At 39.5% G+C, this 21,950-nt stretch overlaps 2 protein-coding genes across 2 annotated transcripts; both read left to right on the plus strand.

Moving 5' to 3' along the window:
* The first annotated feature begins 5,641 nt into the window (after positions 1 to 5,641).
* On the plus strand, positions 5,642 to 6,796 carry LOC148031769 (uncharacterized). The gene is made up of 5 exons (XM_087685602.1): positions 5,642 to 5,858; positions 5,948 to 6,036; positions 6,257 to 6,340; positions 6,515 to 6,594; positions 6,724 to 6,796. Exons 1-5 carry the CDS (start codon positions 5,762 to 5,764, stop codon positions 6,794 to 6,796), a joined length of 423 nt encoding a protein of 140 aa, XP_087541728.1. The 5' UTR covers positions 5,642 to 5,761.
* Positions 6,797 to 11,887: 5,091 nt separating this feature from the next.
* LOC148031770 (uncharacterized) lies at positions 11,888 to 17,117 on the plus strand. The gene is made up of 8 exons (XM_087685802.1): positions 11,888 to 11,952; positions 12,095 to 12,202; positions 12,336 to 12,398; positions 12,502 to 12,576; positions 12,739 to 13,282; positions 13,428 to 14,134; positions 14,277 to 14,535; positions 14,790 to 17,117. Exons 2-7 carry the CDS (start codon positions 12,107 to 12,109, stop codon positions 14,457 to 14,459), a joined length of 1,668 nt encoding a protein of 555 aa, XP_087541928.1. The 5' UTR covers positions 11,888 to 11,952; positions 12,095 to 12,106; the 3' UTR covers positions 14,460 to 14,535; positions 14,790 to 17,117.
* Positions 17,118 to 21,950: the final 4,833 nt, after the last annotated feature.

Genomic DNA, 21,950 nt, shown 5'->3' on the forward strand with positions numbered 1-21,950 from the left:
ATCTATCCGCACTCCAATGAGTATAATGCATTCTCTCAAATTCACTTTTTCTAAAGACCAACTATCAGGGCTAAAATCCCATGATTAGCATAAGATATGTCAAATTTGTACTACGAATGGATTGTAAGTGGCTTGTTTATTTTACTATTTGAAGTCTAGTCGGTGCTTGTAATGCTTCTTTATGTGTGGCACTTTGTACTATCAATTGCGATCAGAGGATGCCTCACTCCAAAAATATGTGGGGCGATTTATAGGTTATCAAATTTAGTGCAATGGATCTCACAGAAGGAGATCAAGACATCATCTATTGAATCCACAAGGCGGGGAGTAGTGGAGACAGTTTGTCTCTTTGAGAAGTACCTGCCCACCAGGATGCTCACACTAAAAATCCACCTCCTGGTGCATCTTGTAGATGAAGTGGAGATTGTGGGTCATGTCCATACGTGATGGATGTTTTTCTTGGAGCGCTTCATGAAAACCGGAAAAGGCTTTGTGTGACAACAAGCTCGACCAGAAGGTAGCATGTCTAAAGGTTGGTTAGGGTCAGAGGCATTAGTGCATATTTCACAGTGGGCTACCAACAATGGATTCAGACAACAATATGCTATGGTCATTGAAGGATGATGATAGACTGGCCGAAGATGTGGTGGTTGAAAATGGGGTAGAAAAAAGTATGGATGCTGCAATGGAGAAGAAAGTGAATCGTTTTTGTATGGTATACCATGCATCCATAGCGACATGGCTCGCTAGGTACGAGCAAGCCAAGAAAGATCGAAAAGAAGCACGATCAGAATTTTGACGCAGTACGTGCCACCAACCGATTTGATATCTTGAGGGCATGGAGAAGATGCCGCGGTTTATGTCTATGCGATGGTTACATGGAGCTTTGATCGCAGCCTCTTGCAAAGGGGTGGAAGTCTTTACTAAGAGGAGTGAAAATTATCAAAGGGATATAGTCCAAAGGTGACCACATGTTTTATAAGCTTTCGTATCTAGATTTTATTTGTGATAGCTAATCTAACTGTTTCAATGTTCATACAAAATATACAGTGCAACGTAGTCGCCCGGGTGACATTTTCACATCGGAGCGCATTGACAAAATGTGCTCTACAACAGATTGTGGTGTCATGGCAAAGTTCGAGCAAGAGAGCTGACGATAAACCACAGATCCAAACATCGTTAGAGATGAGATAGAGTACTTTGAAAACTTGCAAAGTGTTATCTCAGTGGATTACCGTAGCTTCTCCATGATCATATTCGATGTGCAGTGGTTCAAAGTGATACTAGAAGGAGCTGGGGTAGCCATTCGACAAGATTCGTCTAGATTTCTAAAAATAGATTTCAAAAAAAGATAGACCGATCTACAAGACACGTTTGTCTTGTTGGCCCATTGTGAACATATGCATGAAGAACTTTTTTAAAAAAAATTATTATAACACAAATATATCACAAATATTGAATCTCTCTTGTATGTGATTTTAAACATGTAAATTTCTATCCAAACCCCCGATAACCTCGATAGTGGTATATTGTGCTTTCAGCTCCCCAAAGTGTGAGAGTGTATGATGAAAGCAATGTTTCCATTGTGGATGAGGATAGTATGCAGATAGAGGGATCGATATTGCTAGGGGGTGGAGGTCGAAGATGGCTTGGAGCATGTAGAGGAGATAGAATCGGGTAATGATGATGGAAAGATAGGAGGCCGAGATTTCTTTGAGAACGAGTTGGACTCATCCTTTTGTGGTGACCTATCTATCGACCTTCCAGTGTATGCGGAGTTATGTCAGGACATTGTTATGGGACCATAGGCTATATCATACTTACAGCATCTGTCTACTCAATTCTTTGATGGATCACTTATAAGGGTACTGTAGAATATGCATTTTAAGTAATATCATTTTTTTCAGAGTTATATTACCATGCTTTGCTTGAATCTTTATATTGATTATGCTAACATTACTTTTCTTTTGTCTATGCAGGTGACCTTTAACGATATTTAGAGAGCACGATGAGTCGAGGGATTAGTGATAAGGAGTTACAGAAGATATTCACGTGCCTGTCTACAGATCAGATGGCTCCATTCAAAGATGTGGCAAACTAGGAGCTGTCTTAGACACCATCAGGTCGTTCCGTTAGATCTACTTTAACACACTCTGTTGCTTCAGTTTACACTAGACAAGGTCGACGCTCCAGACTTCAGCGGATGGAGGAATTGGTTCTAGGGGATGCTGCAGAGATGTGGATGCGGTGAGCCTATGGTCGACTTAAGATACAGGTGCTACTCCTCGCTCTCGTGTAGGTTCGAGAGAGGGTGGCTCAAGTGTTGTGAAGGCACCGATACAATGTCTCCATCTCGTCGTTCTAGTGGAGTTGCATCACCTGTAGGATTTGTCATACCTATGGGGATGTCTACTCCAATGAATCCAGCTTTTGCTCAGTTGTCTGCACATGTGGCACCCCTATGGGTGCTACTCCGAGAGATACCATCCCCATGAGTATACCAGATGTACAAGGATCTCCTGGTGGTTATATCCAAGAGTGCAGTCATAGGTGGGAGAAAACACATCTTAGACATACCCCAGAGGGGTTTGGATACCTTGTAGATGACAAGACAGGAGCCATGATCATGAATGATGAGGGAAGGAGGGTGATGTCTCATACGAGAGAGAGTTGTGCCAACAAGTTTTTCGACATAACATCCTGGACCATTGGAAAAACATACCCGAGGGGAGTAAGGACTAGAGGAAGCTACAGATTCTCCAGGACGTTGGAGATAGCAGTGCGAGGCAGCGAGGGTACAACTGGAGGTAGGGTGGTCCATCATCATGGGAGTGGCGGCCATAGACTTATCTAGAGGACTTTGTAAGTTTTTCTTTTGTTCTTCTCGCTTTCTTTTTTGCAATATTGCTTGTATTGACAATCGTGTTTCTAATAGTTGTATTTTATTTTCTCACTACAACAGAAACGAGGCATAGACGCGCATCTTAGACGCGCAAAGTCGAGTGCATCTATCATCGTGTCTGTATGTGCGTGTAAAAGAGCGTATAAATAGACGCGAATTTTACGTCTATATATCCGCGCAAATAGACACGAATATCGACGTGTCACTACAACAAGTAGCAGTTATAGACGCGCGCACAGACGCACACTAAAATTTTTAAAAAAATTTAAAAAATATAGACGCAATTGCGCGTCTATATTTGCGTCTAATTTGTAGGTGAAATCACATCTATGTGCGCATGTATAAGCACGTGTATATGTGTATCTATAACTGCGTTTAACTGTGCATATATAAGCACGTCTATAAGCAATTCCTGCTCTATATACACACGCTTATAGACGCGCTTATAGACGCGCTTATAGACGCGCACACAGACGTGCACTTAAATTTTAAAAATTTTGAAAAAATATTGCTTGTGTGTCATTCTTTTCAAAGTAGTCCCGTCGTGCGTTTCTTTTGGGTTTTTTTGACAGGCACACGACACAAAGAGAGGAGAAAGGAAGAGGCAAAGAAGAAATTGTAAAGAGAGGAGGAAGCAAGAGGCAAAGAGAAAGGAGAGGGAGGAGAAGGAGTTTGTAGCCATGTCGTCGCCCATCACAACACCGATTCAAGGTGAGTCCTTCTTGTCTCTCTCACTCACTCACACACACTCTCTCTCTCTCCCTCTCCCTCCCTCCCTCTCTCTCTCTTTCTCTCTCTATCTTTTCTTTGAGTTGTATTTTGCTACCTTCTTAGCTTTTGGTATGTTTGTTGCGACAAGGAGAATAGCCAAAGAGCAAGGAGATGGAGGAGAAGAAGGAGTTTGTAGTTGTGCCGCTGCCCATCACAATAAATATTCAAGCTGGTGAGTCATTCTTCTCTTCTCTCTCTCTCTCTCTCTCTCTCTCTCTCTCTCTCTCTCTCTCTCTCTCTCTGGTTACTCTGATTTGTATTTTGGTTCCTTCTTAGCTTTGGGTATATTAGTTGTTGCTTGCTTTTCCTAGTTTTATTTTATGCTTCACTGCTAATTCGCGTCTACAAGCGCGTCTGATATACAGAGTAGACGCTCTCGTAGACGCGCAAGCGTTGAAGATCCATAACACCTCCTAGGTTTTTTTGAGTTTTGTGGACCTGGCGCGTGTAAGAGCGCGTCTGATCCACAGAGTAGACGCGCCTGTAGATGCGCTCGTATTAAACAACCACATCTCCTTTGAGGTTTTTTTTTCATACACTGTTTTCCGCGTCTACAATCGCATCTATGTGCGCATGTATATGCACGTGTATATACGCGTGTATATGTGCATGTATATGAGCATGTATTTGCGCGTATATATGTGCGTGTATATGCGCATCTATAAGTGCGTCTATAGGAGCATCTATCTTTGGGTGTATATGCGCGTCTATATGTGCATGTAGTTTTCACTATAAGCGCGCTTGTAGACGCAAAATTTTAGACGCGCTAGTAGACGCGGTAATAAACGCGCCCGACATTTTTAAACACAATTCAAATATTGCACCTACAAGCGCATCTATGGAGCATTTTTGTTGTAGTGTCTTTGCACCACTCCATTACAAATCGTGATCACACCGGCTTAGAGACTTGATATGCAGAGAGACACGGTCTCACTGCATTGATCGATAGACTGTATGCATACAACGGCCCAATAAGTCACTCATCTTTCTTGTCCGTAGTTACTATTTTTATTAAAATGTATTTTATATGGTGGATTGATGTGTAGTTTTTTTTTTTTTTTTGCAAACTTTGTTCGATGCTCCTTTGTGTCGAGACGAGCTTTCAGATGGCGAGGATCTATAGCTTGCGCTTGGATTCGTTTGAAGCGCACATTCTCTTCCTTTTTGGTACTATGATTTATACATGCATCTTCTATATACTATGTTATTATCATCCTTTTTGTATCTTTTCATGATTCTATGAGTTTTCGTCAACGATCTTGTATTTATTCTATGTATGATTAGTCTTGTGGGTTCAAGTATATTTTGCACTCATTTTGATGACCATTGCACACTTAACATGTAATCCATTTGTAGAATATAAATACAACATATAGTGCTAGCTACCCTATCACAATTATTTTTTTCTCTATAACCATCGCTATTAGCATTGCAATTTTACTGCATCCATCGCTATTAGCGTCACAAACCATCCGCTATTAGGTTCGGTATTTATGTCGGTTTTGCGATGCACATACTAATGCAAATACGATTGCTAATAGCAACGGTTTCATGAAGACGTTAATATCGACGTGTTTAGTGACGACGGGGTAATTTTTTTAATGAACATTTTCGTCGTTTTGAGCGTCAATATATTGCTATGGACCTTCCACAACGACGACAAACTCAATGGAGATGACCACTACTACCGTGCTTATGAATGGTGAGGTGAAGAGAGTTATGGCATGCATGTGCGACTTGTGTGAGTACGTTTCCCACCACAACATATTGGATAAATAGAAGAGCATGCATGCATGAGAAGTTTCTCATACCTCCTGCCATTGATCGTTTTAATATGATCGTTGATGAGAAGAGTACTTCAGTTTGAAGTCATGGCGACGAACGTGAGATTTGTCTTGAAGACCTAGTTGGTCTCACCGTATTATATAAGCCTTCTTAGTACGTCATGAATGAATGACGTGAGTTCTTCAAAAGGTCGTGATGGTTCGGTATTTCAGAGCAGTGCCCAGGTCGATATTCGAAAATGTGGGTGACGATCACCAGTGCACGTGCCACCCACGATCATACTGCTAGATTAACGATCAATCCATGAGTTGGACCGCTTATTATTTCTGCACAGTTTCTGTGCCGATCGATCCTTTGCTGCACCCATTATTTGCGCCACACGCCCGCGCCGTAATTCGACGTAAGAGTTCGTTAATATGGCCAGTAGTAGTAGTAGTCATCGATCTTCAGTTAGGCTTTCATATGCCCATCTTTTCTCGTTTCAAGTAGCCTACAGCAATCATGCAGACAGCAGAGGCTACGCCAATCAGGGTGGATTTGGCTTGATCGGACTGGCCACCAGCCTGGCAGGCAGAAAGGCGAGTAAGCCCGTTATTTCATGTACTTAAAAAATACATTGGCCATGCCCCCAACTGCACTTAGCTAGAAGCTCGCAATGTTATCATAATTCACAATGTGGGAATTTCTCCAGAACTTCTTGTGACATATGATGTTTTATGGGCTTCGCTTAGTTCGTAGAAGACACTAATTCTAAAAGCATATACATGACTGCATCCTATTATTATCATGATTGGACAGAAGGGCGAATGGAAACGAGCGATCCTAGAGTTTGACTTTGTGATGGAAACGATGTTTCTTCAAGATAAGGACCGGATTGTTACTGTGAGATCATGCGCCTCAATAAAACCTGCATGTGCAATGTGTTGCCCTTATACTAGCTCGATCATCGGTTCAGATACATCATGAATCAATATGCCAACTGACATTCTCGACTGATTTCATGTACCGGCGCCGCGGCGCTTGCTGCAAATGTAATCATACGCTGATTCCTTCCAGTCAGCAACCTTCCCAACCTACAGAAGGACTGTGAGTGGAGGTGAGAATGAGGACGACACGCTACTTTCTGTTAGATTCGAGTAAGTAAAAAAGCGGGCGGCAGCAGCTGGATTTACAACGTCGGCGTACTAGGCTGAATACACTAGGATCATCCAAGCTCAGAGAGACTTATCAGATATTCTTTTCATGCATGTTCAATGAATGACAAGGGCGGAGCAGTGGGAGATTTTGGCACAAAACGCGGAGGAGAAGAACACCATCTTGCATCTTCTAGAGGTATAATGCCTTTCAAGCAGCTGTTGCAGCATCATTATATATATGCCTAGCAAGGCCTAAATTTGACGGCTGTTTTTCCTGTCAAGGGCTATTTTGTCTGTCAAAACAAGCATTTTTGAAAATAGCTTGTCATAATACATGCTCAAGCTTAAAATTTACCTGTCATCATGACATATAGTATTACCAGTTACCTGCCATTTGACATGTCGCATCCTAGAATTTACCTTTCATTTTTTAAAGTATATACATATAGCATAAGCATAGATGTAACATACATACATGATACAAAGACTATATAAGTATTAAGCCCGCTGCCCCAACCTTTAAAAAAAACAAAGAAAATTGTTCGCATATCGAGAGGAAAGTATTATGCATAATGCAATTATGCAAGTTTATAAATTATAACTAATAAGTTATAACCATTGACCAAAGACAAGAGTCGCGACTCTCGAGTGTCCACTGGCCAGTCGGTTAGAATTTAGAAATTAGAAATTAGATTTTAGAATCGGTTTTTTTGTGATTTTTCAATTTTAAATACTTGTAACTTAAACTTGCCCGCCATCCCAGGCTCACCAAGTCACGACTCACCACTGCATCAGTGCAATTGTGCACGCAGCACCAGTCTGTGTTCGAGAATCGAGATTCAACAGGCTCCAGCCTCCAGAGTCCATTGCGTTCAAGGCTCTTGGAGGCCTATACAATAGGCATCGTTGGCGCAAGCTATAGCCTACGAGTAACGACACTGCAGAGTCCAGACTCGAGACTGCACTACAGGCGCGACTCGCGACTTGCTAGATTGTGACGAATCTGACAGACCTACCGCCTATTGCCAAGCACGTTGCGTGCAGACTGTGTAGTGCAACTGTGCAGCGTGCAACTGTTGGTAGTTCTGTTGCTTGTATAGCAACAGTAGCTGTGCCACGCGTGGTCTCGACTCTCGACTCCCACTCTCCAGGAGCCCAGGTCCCTCGAGTCTTGACACTGTCTGGACTCCGCATCCAAATTCCACAGTTGCGGAGGGGAGCTGGCGTTGACGTGGAGCTGCAGGCGGGACTCGGGAGGGATGATGTGGCGGAACTGGGCAGGGGCCAGCGTGGACATCGGCAGCTTTATGCACCTTTGAAATTTAGTCTCGACTCCCACTCTCCAATACCCCAGTACCCAGGTCTCTCGAGTCTGTCCGGACTCTGCATCCAGAATCCAGATTCATCATTCCATAGTTGTAGAGGGGAGCTGGCGTAACGCGTTGATGTGGAGCTGCAGGCGAGAGGGATGATGTGGCATAGTGGCGGCACTGGGCAGGGACCAGCGTGGAGTCTGGACTCTGGACGTCGGCAGCACTGAAGTCTGACATGGACCTTTGAACTGTAGTTTGTGACTCGTCACTCGAGTCTCTCTCTAGAGTCTAGAGTCTATGTGTGCAAATAGAGTCTGCAAGTGCAGTTTGTGGTGACGAATCACGAATCACGATCAGGATTCATGGCAGTCAGGTGCACCCTGCCCCTTCCAGCACTATAGCAGTGCGGCCTATCAAGTCTCGACTCTCGACTAGTCAGTGGTCACTAGCTAGTGGCAATCTGCAGCAGGTGATGCTTGACCCTTGTTCACTCCAGTCAACTCATGATCTTCGATTTCAATGGAAATAATTAAATGATGTATTAGCATCAATCAATTAGGTTTCAATGGAAATAATTAAATGATGCATTTCTTGTAGATATTATTGCATTCGATCTTCGGTTGCAAAATCAAACTCAAGAGTTCCTGCAAAATTCAGACTCAAGAGTTCCTTGTGGATTCAACTACCTTACCAATTTATCAGGTACAAATCTATGTCTCATTTGCTTATTGCAATTTTCCATGTCATTTTCTTAATGCCATGCATGATATCTATTCGAAAGTGTTTGTATTAACTTTGATGGAAATACTTATGTAATTCATTATGTATAGATATCTTCTCTTTAAAACCTAATTTAAACCTAGTCTCGACTCCCTTTCATAAGACCAAGGCTTTGGTAGGAGTTCACACTATCACAATACCACTTTGGTATATGGTGAAAATAATTGTGTGATACATTATTACATTGGATACATTTTGAGCTTGCGATTAAGACTTGAAAGTTTCTTGTAGATTCACCTATATATACATATACTTACATATTAGATATATGTTACAAAGTTCTCTTATTATGCATATGCAGCATGTGATTTTTTCAAAGTGCTTATGTATATCAACAAAATGTAATATTTATTATATGGCTTGTTTATGTACAGCTAGATAAATCAAGGATGGATGCATCTGGATCTCAAAAGGGTGCGACTAGAAAAAGAAAGCCTGATCCTTCTATCACATCTTTCTTTGCTAGAAGTCAAAATATTTCTACAAGACAAGAGGATACATTGCTGGGGGGGAATAGTGACAAGTCTCAAGGAGAATCTAGTGTCAATTTTACTCAACAAGGATCTAATGTAGAGAATGTAAATGCAATTGTGGAAAATGAGCAGATGGAGAGTGCATCTCATGCTGATCCTTCTTCTAAAAGGGTCAAAAGAAAGTGGCGACACCAATGGACTCTGCTTCATCCATGGGCTTATATATGCAAAAGCATATGTAATGAAGAAAGGATAAAATGTCAATGGTGTGAAGATGCTGGTAAAGTGAATACCTACACGCAAGCAGGTTCTCAAAGCATCCAACTATCTGCATTAAATGATCACGCAAAAACTTCTGATCATGTTAATGCTTCACGTACTCAAATTGCTAAAACAAAAATTAGAAATGATGGTAAAGGACCTATGGATCATGGACTAGACACAATAGTCCATAGTGAGCAAAAGCGCATTATATCATGCATGAAGCTTGTATACTTTTGTGCATGTGAAGATTTGCCACTAGAGAAATATCCACAATTGTGCAGGTTGCAAAGAGAGCTTTCTACTCCAGATATGCCTGCATCCGATGAATATGGATCATATGTCAATCCAGTTTCAGGAAGAGAGATGTTATTGGCTATGAGAGACCACGTAAGGAAGCAAATGTATGCAGAAGTATGCAAAAGTCCCTTCTTTTCTATGCTCATTGATGAGAGCACTGATCGCACCTTGGAGAAACATTTGATTATTTATATTTTGTATACCAGTGACGGTGGCAAAGGGCATGCATTTTGCAAATTTATGCGATTATTGCCAGTAGATAATGGGACATCACAGGCAATGTATGATGCTATCAATGCATTCTTTCTAGAAAGCAACTTGGATATGTCTAAACTTGTTGCAATAGCAACAGATGGTGCTTCATCTATGACAGGTCGTCGGACTGGAGTTGTGGCACGCTTTCAAACACTAATTCCACGTATTATGGGGATACATTGTATTGCACACCGACAAGCATTAGCAGCAAAGGATGGATTTATTTCACATCCTCATGTCTTTTCTTTTGTAGATAAAGTTGCAAATAAAGTGTATGCATGGTTAGGTAAATCAACAAATCGCCACTTGGAGCTATGGAAGATCATGCATGAGTATGATATAATGGATGCAAAGATGTTGCAAATTCATGCAGTTCGATGGCTCTCTAGAGGTCAAGTCATGGAAAGGTTTGTGAAAATCATGCCTGCTGTCCTTGAGCAATGGAAAAGACACGAAAAGAAGTGGTATGGATATGCTACAACTTTTATGGTGCAATTTATCATACATCTTTCGGCAGATGTGCTTGCAGAGTTAAATAAGTTAAACTCCGAATTTCAAAGGCAAGAGATGGATGTCACTATGATTGGTGCACTTATTGACTTGACTTTTGAAAAATTTAAACGAAGGTATCTTATATGTGAAGATAATCAGTTTGGTATTGGGTCAAAGCATCTTACTGAATTTCTAAAGATGACAAGCAATGGAAAGCTGGAGTATACAGATGCGAATGGTGTCACACATACACATGTATTGAAGTACATTCCAATTCCCAAAGTGTCAAAAAAGAAGGAGAAATCTAAGGCTACAAGTGATTCAGAAAGTGAACATGAGGGATTGAACTTGAATATATCTCTCGAAGGTGATGCAAGTGAAACAGGGTCTCTAGCTGAATGTATCTCTATTGCACGAGCATATGTGCAAAACATTTTGGATGCTCTAACTAGTAGGTTTGAAGATTTATCAGTCTTCAATGCATTCAAGATATTCAATCCTTCTTCATATCCTATGGATCCAATTGACAGGGATAAAATGACTCAACAATGGTTAGAAAGACTTATCAACAAACTTAATGTTGATAGTCAAACAGTTGACATTAAAAGGTGTATGAATGAACGGGAGGATTTCATTGGCATGTTATATCGAGTTGCTCGAAATAGAGGTATGCATGATGCTTGGGAAGTATGCAGCACTACAAAGACATGGTGGGACTTATATCCAGGTATGATGCGTCTATGGCAGACTAGCATGGTTATCCCAGCAAGCACAGCTTCATGCGAGCGTGGATTTTCAAGGCAAAATCTAATAAAAAGTAACTCAAGGTCTAGCTTATGCCTTGACACTTTGGATGCCTTAATGTTGCTATCCATTGATGCATGCGACAGCTCTCAAATTGACTGGAAAGATGTTTGGGACATTTGGATGGGAGCAAAGAATAGGAGGGCAATGCCGCTAGAATGATTGAATGGATTATGGATTCATGTTATTGTTAGTCCACCCATGGATTTTATTGAGTAGATGGATTCATGTTGTTCCTACTAGAATGATTGACTGGATTCATGTTATTGCTACTTATGCAATGGCGCTCATTTAAAAGTCTCAATCATCTAATCTCTATATTGTTATTGAAGTATTAATAGTAAGCTATATAGTTATGCATTCGATGTTATGACCTATGAGCTTTAAAAATTGTGTTTTACTTGGCGTGTTTTACTTATCTTCATTGAACCTTTTTATCGTACTTTTCATTTACATATTTTTCTCGTCATTGGACTAGCATTGGTTGTCTATCATCTGTCATTTGAAAGGCATTTTCAAAAAATGTCTGTCATAAAAAATTTTGAGAAACCCGTCAAATTTAGGCCTTGATGCCTAGCCTACAATTAAGCACCCGTCTCTTCTTTCATCAGTGTATCGGGAACAACTTGTCCGCGGACAAGACCGCCGAACTAGGCAAGCAAAAAGGGCTCATTGGTGTTGTAAGTATTATTTGATTGTTTTGGAAGAAAGAATTTGTTGCTCTCATGCGGAAAAGAAACGACCATTGACGCAGACGAAACAAATAATTAGTAGCCTGTCTACCAACTTACAATATACAATTCGGAGGATGTGCATGAGCAGGATAAACGCATCATGAAGCACGGAGTCCTCCTTCGTAAAGCTAAGACAGCCTACAAGAAGGACGAACGGTATATCGTTGTGGTTCCAGGGAAGCTTCTGCTGTTCATGGTAAATATCATAAGTTCAATCCTCACACACAGACATATGTATACATGATGACAAGTTTGGTCCTGTCGTATTATCACGAGTATCCAAATGCTCATTATTGCACTTTGGATCTGAATGCATGGATGGGTTCTAGACTCCAAATATAGTCGGGAAGCACGTTCGATACGTGACCACTCTAGTCAATGCCCGTGTCCAGGTATTTCCTGAGTCAGTTAGTAACAGACGTTTGTGAATATTTCAAGCAGTGAATAGTAGAAGGTTTGGCTTCATTGGAACGATTATGAATCTATGATAAACAGCTAAGCAGGAGCCAGCTGGTGCTCGAAATTATGGTTCCAAATACCAAGGATCTGGCCTTCAGCGCTGCCTCCATGGTAATCAGGAATAAGCATATCCCTTATTAACGTACGCCTCTAGTTAATTTAGCTGGCCACACGCCACAATCGACTCTGTATAATGCAGTAACATGGCCGCGAGAATATAACTCTTGGAGGATTTTGCAATATGGCTGCATGATACGATATGACCTGAATCAGGAAGGATTGTCATCGTGGGTCAAAACGATTGAAGCATCGGCCAATGGAGAGACGAAGTCGTATCACAGCTCTGGCGACAGCTCGGATTCCGGCGGCAGCAGAAGCAGCAACGATGCGGCTAATTACTCGTCGCCGAGAGGTCGACGGCGAGGCCATCGTCATCATCGTCGTCGACAGGTATCGGGCGAAGGAGTCAGTAATTACATTGAGCCAGACCCTAATTACATGATACAGCAGCAGCAGCAGAAGTTCAGGACTCGGCCTAATCCTCATAACGACAATAATTACATGAGATACGCACACGACGATGATTGGCCGCCAACGTCCATGCAACGAGCTGCAGGGCCACCGATGATGCAGCTAGCTGCAGGCCCAGTATTGCCTCCTGCAGCAGCAACATCAGGTCCATCGAAATCCCCTCCGGCCAATGTTAATGCCATGTACAACAATTATCCTAATATGCAGTTTTACGACGACCAGCAACATCGTCCTCCTTATATCGTGTCCGAACCCGACAGCTGTATCGATGATACCAACACACAAGGTCCAATTCTTTTATGTATCATGTTAGTACGTTGTGTATTCTCTCCCAGACTCTTGTGTGAAAAATGGATGAAGCAGCATTGCGAATACCTAGTAATATCCTGTACCACTTGACAACTGACCAAGAACGCACGTTTGCTCTGCAGGTGGCGTTGATAAGAACGAGACTGCTGGTGACAATATTGAAGCAGGTGCTGATCAATGGGCGACGCAAAAGACGAATTGTAAGAACGTGCAAACAAGAAGAAGATCGGTCCCTCTCCAATGCTTGGACAGTGCGCTGGAAGAGATGACGTTCTCGATTGGGAATATCGGGATCGCCGCCAGCGGCGCCGCTCCAGCTTCACGGCCTCCTGGCGCAGCAGTAGTTATGCAGATCGTGCCAACAGATAACACTGGCCAGCAGCTCAATCTCATGTCCAGTTCCAGCCAGCCTTCCACTAATTATACGCAGTCCCCAGCCAATGTTATAATTGATAGTATAAAATATAAGGGCAACACTATGAAAGCCTCTCCTCCGAATCTGATCCGGGCCGATACGTCAAAGGCCCTCGGTACAGCTATTAGGGATCTCTCGGCGCCCAGCTCGCTGCCTCATCAATCCAAGCCATCGTCGTCTTCGGGTGGTGGGAAAAAGCCTCCTAATTTGACCAGGGCTGATACCAAAGCTTATGGAGCTATTATGCAAAATCGAATACAGCTTCCGGCACTCCCTGGTCATAACGAATATGCAGTAGCTGCAGCTGGGGATGAGGATGATCGATACTATAATACTAGCATGAATCCGTCGACTAGCCCCAATATAGTATCTGACCCTGGCAATAGTACTTATGCAGCTACTACGTCGAACCAGGTAGAATTCTATTTCGTTTGCCGCCGCATAATATTCTTACGGAGTGTAATTGCGATTAGAGTAGAGTTAATAACGTATTTACATAATTCACTTAGGTGGGGAGTAAATTATTGTTGCACTGACCTTGGCAAAAATACAACAGACGTGGCAGATGACATACGTCACTGGTCGCCAAGAATCAAACGAGTTACAAGTCGCTGGTCGACGTTTTCAGCAGGCAAATTACATGCAACAGCAAGAAGCTACATATGATCAAAACGATGATGAGCTACAGGGTATGCATGAGCAACCAGCTCCTGCACGTACTCAGCAATGGGCGCGGTAGTGCAGCTGGCACCGCAGGAATCACACCTGATACCTAATAAAACGTACATTCATCCAGCCAGCATTTTGGAACGCAGGTAACTAGTAGCCTAGCTTGCTGCAAATGTCTGATATTTTCTCTTCTTCTCGAAGATGTACGCCCTCGCATGACAGTCTTCTTGATTTTTGACGTCACTTAGGAATACTCTTTTCTCTTTTCATACATGTCGTTTGCCGAGTTTACTTGGTGTATTACAACGCTAAGATTTTTGACACGAGGTGCGCAGTCCATTTTACAGAAGCTGAAACAATCGATTTCCCAGCACCAACTCCATTGTTTTCTCTATTGCAGCTAGCCCATCCGGCGAAAAAACAGTCGATTGGCGCTATGGAATTTAGAGAACTCGAGATTGTCGACGACTGCCAATTACAAGGATGTCACTAATGATCTTACAACAAGCTGGTAAGGGTCTTAATGTTGTATATTCTAGTTGCAGGCTCAAGCAAACTTTTACCTTTCGGTTGTTCAACACCATTGTGCATGCATGTTATTTTCCATAGTTTGGTAGCTCACTAGGTCTACTACTTACAATGCTGGCGAGCCATTTCGAAGGAACTTAACGTTGATTAGCATAACACACCAAGTTTTCATCGTCTTTGAAAACCTTCCAAGTTTATGTGTTACGAGGGAAAGAAGAGTGCCACATAAATTATTAATTCGAATTGCACATTAACAAACAAAGGGATGCTAATGTTTATGACTAATTTGTAGATTTGATTTCGTCACAAGGACTACGATACATGTGATTATATAGCTTCCTTGTATCAGCCCTTTGACCTTCTTGTAATATGTTTTTAACTTCCCCGCAATATTGTAATAAATTTTTTTATTTCCTCATAGTATTGCCTGTTAGAAACATGTAATGTGAGACTTTAAGCTAAAATCATGCATTCAAAAGTTGGTTTTTACGATCTCACATTGTTGACCTCTTGGATTAACAAGGGTCATCGATATATGCATCATAAAAGAAATGTAAACTATTATAATCACCAAAACAAAACCACCATATCTACATGATTTTACATATCGTTGCCAAAGCAACTGAGTAGTTCATCAAACACAACAAGCCTAGCTAACATTCAAACTAATGGTGTGTGTTGAGTATTTAATCACAAGCAATAATTTGTTTGTCATTTTAACTTTAAGCCTTGTAGTGCCTTAATATTTCTTAGAAATTAATACCGTATTCTTAAAATTTGTGATTTGAGGTAGGTTAATGACTGGCTTTTTGGCACATATAGCTCTTGCTTAGCCATTGATCATTGCTTATCTGCTCTATTCTCAATTGCACACCAACCTTCATCATCTTCTTCTTTAGTTCTTATAGAGAGTTGTTAGCTCAAGCCACCACTCCTAAGATTTCTTTTACTCCTCATCGATCTCCGACTCATATTTTTTAAGCTTAGGACATTCTCTTAAATACTTGCCCCATACATTGCAATGGGTTTTGACTCCCACAAATTTGCTTTGCTAACTTGTTTCGATAGTAATGTGTGTGGATACACTTAGGACTATTGACAAACTTTTTCCCCTCTTGCAGAGGTTTTTTCCCCCCGATCTTGTCTATATGCATGTTCACTTTTAGGGTATACTTAGTCTTGTAAATACTCTCTATTGATACTTCTTAGTATACTTTTTGTGCTCTCATAAGTTTCTCCCTCTCCAAGCTGCACACTTGCTTTCCTGCAACCCTAAATCCAAAAATTGGCATAAGAATGAACTTCAACCTCTTGGGCAGAGTTGTCAACACCCTTCACCCGATTTCCTAAAATCGAAACAAGATTTGACTGCCATTTAGAAGTTGATAAATACTACAAGAGAGCTCTATGGGTACGGTGTGATTCGGATTCATTTCAACCTCTATTTGCACTTTATTAGTAATATTGCATATGCTATTTTGTCATTTTGTGTAGAATGTTAGATATTTGTTAATTCTATACGGTAAGAGCCCTTACAATCTCCTTTATATTGTGCTATATAGCACATATTGATTTTGTGCATATTTTTTCCTATACATGAAAGTTTTGCATCAAGTATAGTTAATAGCCCATGGTTGGCAACAATCATACATTCCATATGCTGGCTGTTGAGGATAAGTTGGATGAAACCAACTATCCATTGTGGGTTTATATCATGTATCATGTATTGAAAGGGGCTTTGGAACATTGTGTATCGAATCGAAAGACATCTTGGTGGTATTCTAAAAGCTACAAGAACAACATAAGTAACAAAAGGAGGTGTTGTTGAGGATGTTATAGGTTCTAGTTTGTTCTAATTGATGCTAGAGTACCACCATCACCTACTCTTAAGTAAATTCATCGAGATGATAGAGATGCAGTGGCTCATACTTTGATTGCATTGGTTGCTAAATATACCATGATCCCACATATTCATTCATGTAAGACAACTAAGGATACATAAGATAGTCTTGGATGTTTGTATCGAGGAAGAAATAAGACATGTGTTACTTATCTACATAAGTAGTTAGAGAGTGAACGTATGGATGAAGGTGACTCCATGGATCTGTAAGATCAAAGACCTTAAAGAGCAGTTGATTGCTACATATAAGATTTTGCGAGACAATTCACTTGTGCAAACTATTCGCAATAGTATTCCTAATTCTTGTCCAAGTTTTGCATCTACTATTTGTGTGATGATGAAAAGCAATCTGAATGCTTTGTCATTTGGTGAATTCATTTTTATTTTACGACAAGAAGAAAATTCTAGGCAAAATAGGTTCATCATGTGTGTTGCAAACCAAGCTTTTGTGGCTAGTTAGAAAGATAAAGAAAACCTTGATTTTCTATTAGCAAGTAGAGATATGCAAATATTGTCTACTTAAACGAAGAAGATTGATAAGGTGCTTGGACAAAGAAGATTGATAATGATAAGAAGAAAAGAGAGTGTTGAATGTTTTGCAGGTATTGTAAGGGAAAAATATCATATCATTAAGGATTGTCTTGAATTGGCTACAAAATAGACTAAGAAGAAATAGCTACTATGGATGTTTGAAGATGCCTCTCCTTCTAAGTTAAAATTTGCAAATTTTGTGTAGAATATAAAAAGGATATTTAGTGTACAATGAAGTTATGACCCTTCTTTACATGATTCTTGCACGTCTATTATGGAATTAGATATATGGTAATTTGACAATGGTAGCACAAAGCATATTATTTATGTACATAATCTATTAGCTTCTTTTGAGCCCATTCCTAAGGGCAGTACTGTGACATGTACCAATAACCCCTCTTATCCTATAAAAGGAGTTAGGAAAATTATACTAACTATTATTAATCATAGTATTTTCATACTTATGGATGCTTTGTATGTACTTAAGATTAAAAAGGATTTGTTGTTAGTTTTTGCACTCACCAATTAGATTGGCTTGATAATGAAGTTTGTGGATGAAAGATACACAATTCATGATCTCTCTTAGGAGGATATGATTGTTGCATTTGATTCACTATGTCATGGGTTGTAAGAGCTCAATAACTATGGATAATGTGTGGAAGACATGGCACATGGTTCATACACAATTTTAGATGCAAAATTTTGGTATGTGGCATGTTTTGGTCATCTATATTTTTCTTTTTCCTTCCACCCACTAAAATCTAATATGATGTCTTCATTACCTACTCTTGAGGGGCATGAAAAATATATTTGTGAAGGCTACATATTGGGTAAACCGTAGGGTGCTTTTTTTTTAGAAGATGGTTCAATGAGAGATTTTTGCAAAAACTACAGCTTATACATAGCGATGTGGTCCAATGGAAACAATAGCTCTTGGCAATTAAATATACATCGTGACTTTCATTGAAGACTAGTCCATGTATGCATAGGTATATTTTTCAAAAGCCAAGTCCAAAGTGTTTTTGTGCTTCAAGTAATTTGTTAGTATGGTTGAAAATTTGTCAAATGTAGAGTGGGCCCTCTCCATTTAGATCGACAAGGGAAATATATGTTTGAAGAATTTAATGTATATCTAGTTAACTATGAGATAAAACACCAATGTATGATACCGTATACACCACAATAAAATATATTTAAGAGAAAAAATAGATCGATCACTCATGGAGGCATGATTAAGAGTCAAGCTTTCCCACATAGTTTCTAGCTTGAGGTTCTTATGTGGGGCCTATGTAGTTAACAAAAGTGTCCCACTGGGGCTTTGTAGTCTATCATTCCATATATGATTTGACATGGTAAAAAGCTATATGTGATCCATTTGCATATTTTTTGGTTGCTTGGCTTATGCTTTGATACCATTGCAACAATGCAAAAAGTTAGATAACAAGGTTGTAAGATGGATTTTTGTTGGGTAAAGTAATGAAGACAAAGATTATAAGTTATGCCACCCATAAAGTAAGTGTATCTTGATTAACTGTAATATTGTATTTTTGGAAGATGTCGCTCAGCTTTTACTTTCCCATACAACTTTTTTAGTCTATGTAGGTTTCTTATGATAACATAAATCAACCTATTTCTCATGATAATATAAATTATGTACTTCTTGATGAGAGAGCAAAGATTGATTAGTCTGGGGCTATGCAAAAATAGCTGGTGCAAACATTTTCTGATAATAGGTTGGATGCAACATTGGCTAGTCATACTCATTTACGTTGCTTATTTAGGGTCTCATAGTGCATGTTATGCAATTATTGCTTCTACTGATGAAGATGAGGCTTTGTCTTTTGGAAAGATACAAAATTCAAACAATTGGATGGTTGCTATGCGATCTGAGCATGATACTATCATCAAAAATAATACTTGGTTCTTATGTGATTTGTCTCTTGGCAAGAAGCTAACTAATACCAAGTGGAGTTTACAATTCGATTTAAGCACAAGCCAAAATAATAGTGTTAATCACTACAGAGAGCTAAACTTGTGACAAGGGGTTATGATCAACAAAAGGGCATCGATTTTAACAAGACCTTTGCTCCCACTTGTAGTATGACAATTATTTGTAGTATATGTACACAAGTAGCTCATAATGGTTAAAATCTACATCATTTGACATCAAAACTCAATTTCTAAATGGTGATTTAAATGAGGAAGTATATATTTTTTAGCCTCATGACTTTTTATAGTACATATAATTTTTTGCTTCTTTTGAGACTATTCCTAAGGGCAGTACTGTGACATGTACCAATAACCCCTCTTATCCTATAAAAGGAGTTAGAAAAATTATACTAACTATTATTAATCATAGTAATTTCATACTTATGGGGATGCTCTGTATGTACTTAAGATTAAAAAAGATTTGTTGTTAGTTTTTGCACTCACCAAGATTGGCTTGATAATGAAGTTTGTGGATGACAGATACACAATTCATGATCTCTCTTAGGAGGATATGATTGTTGCATTTGATTCACTATGTCATGGGTTGTAAGAGCTCAATAACTATGGATAATGTGTGGAAGACATGGCATGTGCCATTGATGGTTCATACGCAATTTTAGATGCAAGATTTTGGTATGTGGCACATTTTGGTCATCTATATTTTTCTTGTTCGTTCCACCTACTCAAATCTAATATGATGTCTTCATTACCTACTCTTGAGGGGCATGAAAAAGATATTTGTGAAGGCTACATATTGGGTAAACTCTAGGGTGCTTCTTTTTTAGAAGATGGTTCAATGAGAGATTTTTGCAAAAACTATAGCTTATACATAGTGGTGTGGTCCAATGGAAACAATAGCTCTTGGCAACTAAATATACAGCGTGACTTTCATTGAAGTCTAGTCCATGTATGCATAGGTATATTTTTTAAAAGCCAAGTCCAAAGTGTTTTTGTGATTCAAGTAATTTGTTAGTATGGTTGAAAATTTGTCAAAATGTAGAGCAGGCGCTCTCCATTTAGATCGACAAGGGAAATATATGTTCGAAGAATTTAATGTATATCTAGTTAAATATGAGATAAAACACCAATGTATGATACCATATACACCACAATAAAATATATTTAAGAGAAAAAATAGATCGATCACTAATGGAGGCATGGTTAAGAGTCAAGCTTTCCCACATAGTTTCTAGCTTGAGGTTCTTATGTGGGGCCTATGTAGTTAACAAAGGTGTCGCACTAAGGCTTTGTAGTCTATCATTCCATATATGATTTGACATGGTAAAAAGCTATAAGTGAGCCATTTGCATATTTTTTGGTTGCTTGGCTTATGCTTTGATACCATTGCAACAATGCAAAAAGTTAGATAACAAGGTTGTAAGATGGATTTTTGTTGGGTAAAGTAATGAAGACAAAAATTATAAGTTATGCCACCCATAAAGTAAGTGTATCTTGATTAACTATAATATTTTATTTTTGGAAGATGTCGCTTAGCTTTTACTTTCCCATACAACTTTTTTAGTCTATGTAGGTTTCTTATGATAACATAAATCAACCTATTTCTCATGATAATATAAATTATGTACTTCTTGATGAGAGAGCAAAGATTGATTAGTCTAGGGCTATGCAAAAATAGGTGGCACAAACATTATGAGATAAACAGTTGGATGCAACATTGGCTAGTCATACTCATTCATGCTCCTTGTTTAGGATATAGTGTTGCATGTTATGCATCACATTGTTATGCAATTATTGGTTCTACTGATGAAGATGATGCTTTGTCTTTTGGAAAGATACAAAATTCAAAGAATTGGATGATTGCTATGCAATCTGAGCATGATACTATCATCAAAAATAATACTTGGTTCTTATGTGATTTGCCTCTTGGCAAGAAGCTAACTGATACCAAGTGGAGTTTACAATTCGATTTAAGCACAAGCCAAAATAGTAGTGTTAATCACTACAAAGAGCTAAACTTGTGACAAGGGGTTATGATCAACAAAAGGGCATCAATTTTAACAAGACCTTTGCTCCCAATTGTAGTCTGACAATTATTTGTAGTATTTCTACACAAATAGCTCATAATGGTTAAAATGTACATCATTTGACATCAAAACTCAATTTCTAAATGGTGATTTAATGGAGGAAGTATATATTCTTTCGCCTCATGACTTTTTGTAGAAAGGGAAAGAAAACAAAGTGTTCTGATTGAAAAAGCTTTATATAGTCCAAAGCAAGCACCCCAAGCTTGGTATGGAAGATACATGTATACTTAACTAAACATAGTGTTTTGAATAGTCCAACTAAAAGCACCTCATATGTGCCTCCAATCATTGTGGTTTATGTCAATGACATATTGCTCACTATTCCTAATGAGACATACATTAGTGATTTTAAGGTTGAGTTGAAGTCAACTTTTGACATGTCAAAATTGGGCCTATTGTATCATTATTTGGGCATTCAATTCAAGTAGAGTGATGGAGATATTGCTTTGTGTCAAACAAAGTATGTTGAAACCTTACTACAAAGATTTGGTCTTAAGGACTGCAAGCCTATTGCTACTCCTATAGAGATAGGTTTGAAGTTGAGCCTTCATGGTATTGGAGGCTACTT

This window comes from Lygodium microphyllum, chromosome 9, assembly GCF_053477565.2.
Source record: "Lygodium microphyllum isolate KBCC chromosome 9, Lygodium_microphyllum_v1.1.10, whole genome shotgun sequence".
In the NCBI taxonomy this organism is placed as follows: Eukaryota; Viridiplantae; Streptophyta; class Polypodiopsida; order Schizaeales; family Lygodiaceae; genus Lygodium; species Lygodium microphyllum.